This window comes from Eleutherodactylus coqui, chromosome 9, assembly GCF_035609145.1.
Source record: "Eleutherodactylus coqui strain aEleCoq1 chromosome 9, aEleCoq1.hap1, whole genome shotgun sequence".
NCBI lineage: Eukaryota > Metazoa > Chordata > Amphibia > Anura > Eleutherodactylidae > Eleutherodactylus > Eleutherodactylus coqui.
The window spans coordinates 101707847-101720235 of NC_089845.1; the positions used below are offsets into that span (position 1 = coordinate 101707847).

General features: G+C 45.0%; 1 protein-coding gene across 17 annotated transcripts in view; it reads left to right on the forward strand.

Annotated features, from left to right (window-relative positions):
• Positions 1 to 6992, forward strand: part of SCRIB (scribble planar cell polarity protein) — a 75311-nt gene extending 68319 nt beyond the window's left edge. For 16 of the 17 annotated variants that reach the window (XM_066578205.1, XM_066578210.1, XM_066578212.1 and 13 more), the window contains one exon: positions 3787 to 6992. In XM_066578205.1, coding sequence (XP_066434302.1) covers positions 3787 to 3974 — 188 coding nt within the window. In that variant the 3' untranslated portion in view covers positions 3975 to 6992. Of the gene's footprint in view, positions 1 to 2515; positions 2563 to 3786 lie in introns of all 17 variants that reach the window. The other variant, XM_066578215.1, reaches the window with a different exon arrangement.
• Positions 6993 to 12389: the final 5397 nt, after the last annotated feature.

Consider the following 12389-nt stretch of genomic DNA (forward strand, 5'->3'; position numbering starts at 1 on the left):
GCTTCTTTTTTTATCACAACCCTATGCAATAATCTTCTGTCTCTGTCACTAAACACACATTTCCGTCTACGCTGGTATTTATTAGATGCAGTTTTTCCAGTCCTACTGCATGCAATTATAATACAGCAAAAACTTCCACTACCTTTGGTACACAGGCGCCCACCATACGGGCCCCAACAACTTGACTGCGTTGGAATTCTGTCAGCTCCGCCATGATTCCCTCACAACTGCGCAGAACACTATCTCAAAGACAAATGATGCTTACCACATGTTGGTGCAGTGATACAGATCATTGCATCGAGCAACAGCAGCACTGCCTACTAACTCCGCTGTAGTACACATGTATGGGTCCCGGACCACTAGGAGGGATCTGCACAAGATTGTAATCATTAGCATTGAGCTGCCCTTTTGACATAGTTAAAATTTGCAGGTAGTCTTGTAAAATATGATTTATAATCCCATGTAATTTAAGGCATGCATTTCGTACAGTGTTTCCATATTTTTGTCCACCCCTTATATATAGGGCTGTTGTGCAGGGAGAACACTATTTCTTGCCACTCTCCTAATTAGATTACATAGTGCTGCTGGTGCAGGAGTCACTGTGCCTTCTGGCTAAATTACATACAGTATAAGGCCGGGCTAACTCCACCATACGGTAAAACGCTGCGTATTACTAGTGTGTGCAGCTGCGTTATCATGACGTTTGTGATTGCGTATGACTGCGTATCTCACGCACGCTGTCCTGCACTGGCTTCCTGGTTTCTTTTTTAACTTTTAACTTCTCTTTCCTAGCAGCATGCATAAAAAGCACCATGCATACGCAATGGAATTGCATATGTATAGCATTTTCGTGCTCTCCCATAGAACACAATAGGGCGGTAAAACTGAATATGCTGTATGTATTATGTGCAATAAATACGCACAAGTGTGGATGGAGCAATAAAAATCGATGTACTTTCATTGACTTTATTCACCGCGTATTATTCGCGCATAATACACAATTAAATTACGCTCATGTGAGCCCAGCATAAAGGCCCATTTAGACACGACGATGATTGCTCAAAACTTGCTCAAAAGCCATCTTTTGAGCGATAATCTTTGTGCCTAAATGTGCCCATCTTTCAGCCCCCCCCTCCCCTTTCCCTCTCCTCACCCGGCAGAACAAAAAGAATTTATTCAGAGAACAGCGGATGGTCCTCTGAATGAAGCCCCATTTAGATACATAGATTATCGCTCGAAATTCGTTATAACGCTAAAAGTAAGCGATGGGTTTGCTTTTAACCCTTTCCAATCCACTGTCTGACCTCTGAAGACATTATTATTTAAGACTGTACAGCACCGATGTTGGAAGACATCCGTAGGGCTTCTCTTACTGTATATTGCCAGCCTCTCTGCTGTCGGAGCCTATCCAACGTGTCACCTCGTGCAGTACTGGTTTTAGCCAGCAGATAGCGTCATTGTATAACGGCAGAAAAATAGTAAGCCCCCTAGGAAAACCAGGATACAAATTGGATTGGAAAGGGTTAAAGATGAAAATCGTTGGAAAATGTTGGGCTTTTCAGTCGTCGTATTATCGTTGTGTAATGTTTGCATTGAATAATACTCTAAAATCGCTGATCGATGTCATTTTAACCGAACGATGGATTTCAAGCGGACTGGAAGATGGACACAATGATTATCCCTTAAACGATGGCTTTTGAGTGAATTTCGAGCGATAATCGTAGTGGCTAAATCAGCCTTCAATTCAGCTCCCTGCGGCTCACATGCTGCTAATTGGTACTAACAGGCATTAGTACCAATTAGCAGATTATGCAAAATAATCGCTCAAAAGCCAATTTTTTGTGTGTCTAAATGGGCCTTAAGGCTGTTGTGCTGGAAAAAGACTGTATTTCCTGCCTTCTGAATAGATGACATGTAGATCTGCCAGTGCAGGGAGGACACGTTATCTCCTGCCCTGTTCCTGATTAAATTACATGTAGTGGTGCAGGAGAGACAAGGGGAAAATATATTAAGACCGCCATTTTAAAAACCAGTTTTAGTATTTTCCACCGGGCCACAATGCGCCTAATACATGAAGTAACACATGGATCTCCATGTATCGGGCACATCCATGCGCCTATTCAGAAATGTATGTCAGATCCGATGTGGTATTTAGTATTTATTTCTGGTGTAATTTCCACTTGCGCAAAAAATTTACAATTTTTTTTTGCCAGAAAATGGCCTTAAATTTTTTACGTATGTCCTCCGCTGTTTTTCCAGCCTCCCCATTGACTTTAGATTGTGTATAGTGCAGCTGTTGTGCAAGAGAGGCACAGCATCTTCCAGGTTATTGATGAAGGCTGCAGATACAGAATTGTACCAGAGACCTAAGGATGAAGATGTGTGTGTTTATAAAGATGGCCACCATCCCGTGTGGTCATCCGGAGGCCTTTACCTCTCTGCCTCTTTATTATTGATGGGTGTTTGGTATTCGTTCATCTTTTTCTGCCTCTAATTATCGTTCTACTCTGTACAGACTGAGTCTCTTCCTCTGTTCTCCTTCCTGGCAGCACAGCATTCTGGGTAGGGTTTACTGTGTGCTGCATGGTGTGGAACTAACCTTTAATGCACCAGATACAGGGGTTTCTATACCTGACACATATTGAGGGAGGGGTTGTACATTAGAAGTGGGGATTCCATACTGCTACCCTGACCCATAGACAACCTGGGGTGTCATCCGGAAATGGCCTCTTGTATAAGTCAGTTATTCAAATTAAAAAGTCTGAAATTATTTTTTAGAATGTTCCAAGTCGCGGTTTATTAAAAAAAAAACTGAAATCCTGCAGTTTTCATATCAACCACCAAGCCTAATAACAGTCTAATACTTCCTGCTCTGTACAGCAGCCTCATGGACCATAGACACAGTAGACTTGGGGAAGCATTAACTTCTATTGGAAAGTGTTATGGGCATGCTCAGTGAGTTGTGCAGCGAGTGGAGGTGGTAAGCTGTGCCCATCACCTGTTTGTCTTCCATTGGAGAGTGTTGTGGCTATGCTTTCTGATATGTGCAGGGAGGAGGTGAGCTGTGACTGCCTCCTGTTTGTCTTCTATGGGAGAGTTGTGGGCATACTCTATGATCTATGCAAAGAGGAGGTGAGCTGTGGCCATGACTACTTATCTTCTGTGGGAGAATGCTGTTGGCATGCTTTGTAAGCTGTGACACCACCTATAAAGTTTTATGGGAGAGTGTTGTGGGCATGATATGTGCAGGGAAGAGAGCTATGACTATCATGAGTCTTGTGGGCATAATCTGTGATCTCTGTGAGCTGTGACTATCATCTGTTCTCTTTTATGGGAGTGTGGCTGAGCCCTGTGACCTGGTTAGGGAAGGGAGGACGTGAGCGGTCTATATAATCTATTGACTTTTATAAAAGAGTGTTGTGGACATGCTCTGTGACGTGTGCAGGGAGGGGAGGAAGTGAGCTGTAACCTAGACATTATGAATTCTGGATCCTACATATCTGAAGTTTTCCCTACAGAACAGGAAGTGTCAGACTATTATTTGGTTTAGTGGTCAGTGTGAGAACTGCAGGGCTGTAGGATTAGTTTTAACTTTTTTTTTGTTTTTAAATAGATCAGGACATTAAAAATTAGAAAAAAAAATCTTCAAAAATGTTTAACATGGGGGGTGGGACCTTGTATTCCAGCTGCATAAAAAGAACAGGAGAAAGTTGGGGGCAGATTTGTGTAATTCGGTACCTCCGTTGTCCTCTCTACCCCTCATTTCCCTTCCTCTCTCATTGACAGCGCCGTGCAGCTTAGAAGAAGCAGAGGGGCAGCAGAAAGAGTATTTGGAAGAATTTAAGGAGGAGCACGAAGACCCAAACCCCATCCCGCCATCCAACACATCCGCACTGGAGGAAATGGCCAATTACAGCAACAAGCGGAAGCTGCGGCACACCCGGCGGAGCCTCGAAACCGCCGTCCCCACCTAGAAAGTCGTCCTCACACTAAGCCAGCACTGTGAACTCCCACTCTACAACCAGACTGCACAGCGGGACAAGCAGAAGACTCCGCCCACTGCGCTGCTCTGTGCTGAGCCAAACCAGGCGTGGATGCTTCAATCAGAGACACTGTGAGACCAGCCGCTCAACCCCCTGCTGATTATTTTGGGGTTCTTGCCGCATTCTCCCTGCTCGGTGATGGGACGCGTTCTGATTAGAGCTTCTGGTGCAGCGTTTACTCGCTTTTTCGCTCTGTTTTTGGTGGCAGTTTCATGATGTCCGCATGGTGGACAGACGACCAGAAGTAACTAGTAGTAACCGGAAACCGGTAACCAGCAGCTCCCAGTCACCCTCAGGTCCACTGATGGGGGCGCTCTCTGCCTTTTTTTTAGTGACTGTTCTCATTGGGTTTGCAATCAGTTAACCCAATAAAAAAAAAAATACAAAAAGTTGGCGTGAGGGAGGGGCGTGGATTGTAGGATGGGAACTTTGTATCTCTTAGTTTGTATATAGCCTGCTTCTTACAATGATGATGATATGGGGGCATAAGCAAGTGTGGGCCAAGATTACCAGACGTGGTGGGCATCGCAGGTGGTGGCCTCGGTGGGATGACTCTTCCAGTTTAGAAGGATGTAGAGGCAACTCGGCCCACCAGGGTCTCTTTCTGTTTTTAGAGAGATTGTTTTTAAGGGTAACTTTTTGTTTTCTTCATATACCCCATTTTACCCCCTTGTACCTGATTTTAGAGCCTCTCGTAGAGTAGACGAGTCTTCCAATCTTCTGATAATTTTTTAAAGAATTTCTGAAGGAAGTTCCCTGGGTCCAAGACGAAGGCGGCAGCGAGTTGACCTTGACTTTTATTTGTGCGAGTGACTGGTGTGGCAGTGCGAGGATGGCATGAGGGTTGGATGTGACCATGTGGGGTGTGTATATTTATGGGTGACTGACTTTATTTATAGTGTGTGAGTGTGGATGATTTCACTGCCTGCCCAGAGGACACTGCCCCCCCCCCCCTCCCCCCATTCATTTGTGGTGGGGCTGGGCATAAATTGGCTTCTGGTTAGTGTGGTGCAGCTGGAACCGACAGACCCGGGTCACTCATCCCATCCTATGTGCGATCCCTGTAATGTCCTTTGTGACAGCAGCAATGGTAGTAGCACTCTGATGTGGTAGACTGTGCCCACATTATGCCAGTCTGCTTCATGGTCTCCCAAAACCAGAGGAAAGTGTGGAGACATTGACTCCAAACCGACCGACATATCAAGGTCTTAAAGGGCGTTTTTACACTCTTGCAACTTACTCTAGAAGAAGCAAATTTACAGATGCAAGTCTTCATTAAATCTACCGTTTTATGTATACAGCTCCTGTGTGTTTCCATGGTTCCAGGATCGTGTTGTAGTCTGAACCTGCAGTTCAGTGTTTTTTCTTTCTATCTGCCTCCTTTTTGGGAGAAGATGCGAATAATGGAAGGAACCGCAAGATCAGGCTGCACAGGGTTGGTTTATAGTCTGTAACCATGGAGACTCATAGAAGCTATGGACACAAAATGAGTAATTCAGTTGTACCGTTTGTTAGGTTGCTTCTTCTTTTTGCTACATTGGGACAATTAAAGAAAAAAAAAAAAAAGCAAAAGTCTACACACCCTTTTAAAACCAAAATATTCCACTGCTCGGTCCAACCGCAACCACCACCAGGATTGTGAAGCTTAGTGTGGATGAGCACCAGGGGGAGCCACTGCGTGTGTATGTGTGTGTCTGCTTAGGGCGCATGATCACTGCCATCTGCTCCGGTCTCTTCTCGCTTTGCATTCACGTTTTTAGGGGTAAATTTTTGCCCTTTTTTAATTTGTCATCCAAAAAGACAAAAAAAAATTGTGAAATCTTTTTAAAGTTTTTATAAACTTTTTCTCACTTTTTCTGCTCTTCATCTGTGTGCCAGGGGAGGAGCTCTCCAGCTGATGCAACACTACAACTCTTGCTGTGCACTGGGAATTGTAGTCTTACTGCAGCTGGAGACAACTGCTGTAGAGGTTAGGATATCATTCCTCCTGGGGTAGCTTGTAACCTTCCCCCACAATACATGGTTGCTCCATCACCCCACAATCCTCCGATTCCCTAATTTTCTGCTCTTACAACACAAAGAGCAATTACTCTAATGAAAGCAAATCATGAAACTGACCAATTGGTTCACTCCATGTATCCGGTGGCAGGAAGACCTGGAGACTGAATGAGGCCAACCCTGAATGGGTTAAAGAACCTCAAACCATGTTGCGTCCGGGCTCAGGTGAGAAAAGATTTGCTCCGTTTTGAGTTTCGTAAATCCCACTGCCAGGACACACGGGGTTAATTGATTTACTGGGTGTCCCATTGTGTGGACGACCAATCAGGGCAATAATTTTGTGTTCAGGCCCCTGTGTTTCACCTCCTTACATCACTCTTCGGTTGTGTTCCCGCCCTTCAGCCTCAAATGGCGAAATTACACCAGAGTGTATATAGCCACATAGATCACGAGTTATGTCATGTGACCAGCGAGATGTATTGGGGACCGATGGAGGCGCGAGGCACCAGCCTGGGCTTATGTATAAGTTGCCGTTAGTTTCTGAAGCTGCATATTAATAATCAAGCCGTTAATAAGCGATAATGAGGTGCGTTGCAAATATATCAACACCCAGGATCTAGTTGAAACCATATCTCTCCACACCCCACTGCCACTGAGGAGGTGAGAGCCGGCCAGCCCCTGCGTGGTGCCTTATTGCAGCCGTGGAACAGGCGTGTGAATGACGATGGCGTCTGATTTACTGATGTTACTTCTCACAGAGGGGTTTTCTACCAATTATTATTACTGAGCCTCTCGTATTGGGGCGAGGATTTTGGGTCTTTCTCCGCCTCTTCTTGGGCACTAAACTTTGGAGGTGTCGGGGGAGACTCTGAAGGCTGTAACTAGTGATATTTGTACAACCAAAGAACTTTATTTTGTGGCTCACAAACAATAAAGTTTACTTTACATTAATCAGTGGTCTATGTGTCTGTGAGCTGAAGTCACAACCCTGCTGAGACATCGTGTTCTACTCCAGTTGCATCCAGAGCTGCATTTTCAATTCTGCTGTTAAATTATGTCTTGTACTCCAGACACATCCAAACCTGTAGACTCACTTCTACTGTTGAATCATATGTTCTACTGCAGTCACATCAAGAGGTGCAAACACAATTTTGCTATTGCATTGAGTCTTGTACACCAGAGCTGCCGACTCAATTCTGCTGTTACATTATGTTTTGTACTCCAGTCACAGCCAAACCTGCAGGCTCAATTCTGCTGTTGCATAGTGTGTTCTATATACGTCAGTCACAGCCAGAGCTACATCCACAATTCTGCTGTGATATCCTGCCTTGTGTTCCACTCACATCCAGAGCTTCAGGTGCTATTCTGCTGCTACTTTGTTTTCTACTCCACTCGCATCCAGAGCTTCAGGTCCTATTCTGTTGCCATTTCATGTGTTCTACTCCACTCACATCTAGAGCTTCAGGCACAATTCTGCTGTTAAATTGTGTTCTACTCAAATCAAGAGCTACATCTACAATTCTACTGCTACATCATGTCTTCCAGCCACATTTATTAGGCCTCCTTCCCACGAACGGATTTCCGCCGCGTAATTCGCGGCGAAAATCCGCTGCGTTGCCCGCAGCTATTAGGTTCTATTGAACCTAATAGCACAATGCTCACGATGCGTAATTCCAGCGCGGAATTACGCACCGCGATTTCTCCCGTCCTCACCCGCAGCATGCTCTATTTTCTGCGGGTGAGGACGGGCTGTACGCACTGACGGCTTCCATTGCAGTCAATGGAAGCCGTCCGTTCACGCTATCTCCCGCTGTAACCAGCGGGAGATAGCGTGAAAAAAACGCTTTCCCGCCCACCGCCGCGCGTCATATGACGCCAAATGACGCGGCCGGCCGCGTCACGTGACACGGCCGGCCGTGCACGTGACACGGCCGGTGACGCGGCGGTGACGGCCGGTGACGCGGCGGTGGTGGGCGGGGAAGCGATTTCACGCTATCTCCCGCAGGTAAGTATAGGGGCTCTGGGGGGCGCCGTGACGGGCTTCACTGCGTAATATTACGCGGCGGACCCCGTCACGCTCATGGGAAGGAGGCCTTAAACCTGCATCCACAATTTATCAGTTATACTCCAGTCGTAGTCAGAGCTGCATTTACAATTCTGTCCCTTCTATAGTGGTGACTTATTCCACAGCACTCTGCAGAGACCATCACATCAGCCTGTGTCTAAGTCCAATATCCTGATGTCAGACACACAATAGGGCTAATTTCATTGAAAGATACCTTATTGGTATGTTTTTTTTTTGGGGGGGGGGGGGGGGGAGAGAATACCCACAAGAACACGGGGAGAACATACAAACTGCACATACATGTTAACCTTGGCCAGATTAGAACCCACACCCTCATTGATGCTAAATCTTCATGTCCGGAGCTGCAGTCAGAATTCTGCTGGTTTCTTGTTGGCTGTGAATTCGTGAACCTCCATACGAGAGTGGCGTTGGCACGCTCTGCGGCGAGAGTGGCGTTGGCACGCTCTGCGATGCAGGCAGTAGGATTTGATCTGTCTCCCTCACCTGTTCATTTAGGAGTTTGATGTGCATTATTGTGAGGTGCAGAGGAGGAGGTGAGCTGTCCCCATAATCTTTTGATTTCTATGGGAGACAATTGTGGGTAAGCTCTGCAACATGGGCAGAGGTTAATGTACAGGTAGGGGATTACATGTTCGCATCACCTACTGACATCCATAGGTGAGCATATATTACCTGCACGTGTTCTTCTCTGCCATTCATTTGATTTGCCAACTTTGTGGGTCCCATATTCAACCATCCAAGATGGCTGACATAATATTCAGACTAATCCCCAGAGTGAACTGGTGATGGTAAGTACCAATGCTCTATACCTGCTCCCTGATAGGCCAGTGCTGCTCTAGTGATCAGCACTTCAGAGTACTGCACAGTTGGTGTTGGCTAGATGGACAATAACAGCAGCGATCTTGAACAGGTAAACACCGGGACCGGCACCAGCAGATCAGATGGACAGCAGAAAAGAATACTTGTAGGTAATATCATGTATAAAACACCCCTTTACATGGGGCAATTATTGTCTAAATAACCACTGGAAACGGCAAATTCGGGCAAATGTCTTCCCATGTACAAACGGCAACCGGCAGGGCAGTGAATTTGAAATCACTCACTTGAAACACAAAGCAAGTGTCGGAAAGTGTGAACAGGAGTTGCTTAATCTTTGAGAGACTGCCTGCTTACTGTAACTGGAGGTGGGTGGCTGGAAGAGACTTCCGGTCCGCATCCGCTATTCTGTGTAAAGGGACCTTTACTTGATGACTTGTGAAGATTGCATCCCTAGTAGACAAAGAAAAAACCCTGAGCAAGGAAAAGCTGCACCCATCCTCCACTGCAGGGTGTGAACACCAGAGGGCACCTGTCATTGGTTATAGTGGATGAAGTCCATATAATTTAACCCCTTAAAGTTTTTTTCTTTAAAATGTCTGGTCCTTGTGGTTTCACTCCCAAAGTTCAAACGCCATACTTTTTTTTTTCTTTCCGTTGACAACTTGCTATTTTGTAAATCACTAGATATATGGAAAAAGGTTTAGAAAGTGGGATGAAATGAAAAATAGAAACAATGTTTAAGAAATTCATGGGTAATAGTTACCATAATATACGTAATTTCCACTTGTCTTTCAAAAGCGAGTTTTATCAGGGAGCTGCAAAATACTAAACTTTAGGAAGGGCAACTTCGATCGGCTTAGAGATGCCCTAAACCTTATTGACTGAAACAATGTCTTCCATAAAGAGTACAGATAATAAATGGGAAATGTTTAAAAACATAACTACTTACTGCGAGAGGTTTTCTCTATTCCTAGCCCTTTTATTTCTGTAAGGTATAAACCTATCTGGCTTAAGAAAGATGTAAGGGGCAATAAACAACAACAACAAAAAAACACTTGAACTACTAAGACAAGAAGGCAGCAAAGAAACACTAAAAACGTATAAGGAAAGAAATTATGTAAAAAGGAGCAAATTTGGAGACAAGACAGACTTATTGCAAAAGAGTAAAACTAACCCTAAACTGTTTTTCAGTTTTATATAATTAGTAAAAAGATTAATACTGAAAGAGTTGGTCCTTTTAATAAACAATGTAGGAACAAAATGAAGGTGATGAGGAGAAAGCAAACATTATTTTTTTTTTTTCTCTAGTGTATTCACTGAGGTCAGGTGAGATGCAGAGTGATAAAGTGAACTCTTCACTAAATGTCATCAATCTAACGCTGCCTGTCCACGGGCATTTTTGCATTGCATTCCCTGCGGCAATAATCCGGTCGCGGGGAACGCCGTGAACGCTTTTCATAGCGTTGCTATGGAAACCGCAGCCCCCCTGTCCATGAGCGGAGAATCATAGCGATTCTCCGCTCGCAGACGGCAAATCGCAGCATGCTGCGATTCTCCACGGTGAGCCTTTCTGTCAGATAGGCTTACTGCGGAGATCCGGCAGCTGGCTCCTGCTCCCCGGCGGCTCCCATCGCGGATCTCCCGCGGCAGATATCACAACGCCCGTGGACAGGCAGCCTTACCCAGGAAGAAATGCATAGCCACCTTAAAAAGATTAAATAAAATAGACAAATCATTGGGGTCCTAATGGCTAACCCCCCCCCCCCCCCCCCATCCCCACTAGGTTCTAAGGGAATCAAGTAATGTGATAAACAGACTGTTGTTTCTTATATTTAAGGAATCCTTGAATGGTAGCGTTGGAAGGGAACTCCAGCATCATCTAGTCCAACCACCTGCTCAATTCAGAATCCACTAAATCATCCCAGACAGATGTTTGTCCAGTTTTTGTTTGAAGACTTCCATTGAAGTAGAACTCGCCACCTCCCATGGCAACGTGTTCCACTGATGGTTCACTCTCCCTGTCTAATATCTAATCTGTGTCTCCTCCCTTTCAGTTTAATCCATTTGCTTCTAGTCTTGTGCAAATGAGATTAGGGCTGATCCCTTTGCCCTGTGACAATCCTTCAGATATTTGTAGACTGCTATTAAGTCTCCTCTTAACCGCATTTTGCAAGCTAAACATTCCCAGATCCTTTAACGGTTCTTCATAGGACATGATTTGCAGACTGCTCACTATCCTGGTAACTCTTCTCTGAACTTACCCCAATTTGTTTATCTTTTTTTTTAAATTTTGGTGCCGAGAACTGGACACAGTATTCCAGATAAGGTCTGACCAAGGAAGATTAGAGTGTATAATTACCTCACGTGATCTAGACTCTATGCTTCTCTTAATACTTCCAAGAATTGTGTTTGGCTTTTTTGGCTGCTGCATCGCATTGTTGACTCATGTTCAGTCTGTGATTAGTATACCCAAGTCTTTTTCACATGTGCTGCTGCTTAGCCCAATTCCTCCCATTCTGTATGTGCTTTTTTTTCATTTTTCTTGCCCAGATGTAGGACTTTGCATCTCTCCTTGTTGAATACCATTCTGTTAGCCTCTAACTGCCTTAACAACCGTGTGACACCTCATGATTGGGTGACAAAGCACCCCCATCTAACCACTTAGAGGCCATGGTCAGCATAGACGGGTACCATCAATTCAGAGAAGAGTTACCAAGATGGTAAGCGGTCTGCAAATCAGGTCCTATGAAGAACGGTTAAAGGATCTGGGAATGTTTAGCATGCAAAAAAGAAGGGTGAGAGGAGACTTAATAGCTGTCTACAAATATCTGAAGGGCTGTCACACTGCAGAGGGATCAGCCCTTTTCTCATTTGCACAAGGAAAGACTAGAAGCAATGGGATTAAACTGAAAGGGAGGAGACACAGATTAGATATTAGAAAATACTTTGACGGTGAGGGTGATCAATGAGTGGAACAGGTTACCACCGGAGGTGGTGAGTTCTCCTTCAGTGGAAATGTTCAAACAGAGGCTGGACAAATATCTGTCTGAGATGATTTAGTAAATCCTGCCCTGAGCAGGGGGTTGGACCCGATGACCCTGGAGGTCCCTTCCAACTCTACCATTCTATGATCTTTGTAGTTAAACAGCCGGAGTCAATGCTCCCTCCAATCCCAGTGGCAGAAGTGAACCACATAGCACAGTTGGCACTCACTGTGCATAGTAAAGGCTTGGCTCCTGACCCCCACAAGACTCTCACACATTTGCTGTTCATGTATGTCATAAAGTGGTTAATAGCATTAGTTTGGTCAGAGCCGCACTTAGATGAAATGAAGTGAATCACCAATGCCTTCGTCATGTACTTTCTGCCAGGCTTCACGCTAACACTTGGAGGAGGGGGGTTATCCTTACTTTAGAGCCCCTATGCTTCCTGCTGTCAGTTTT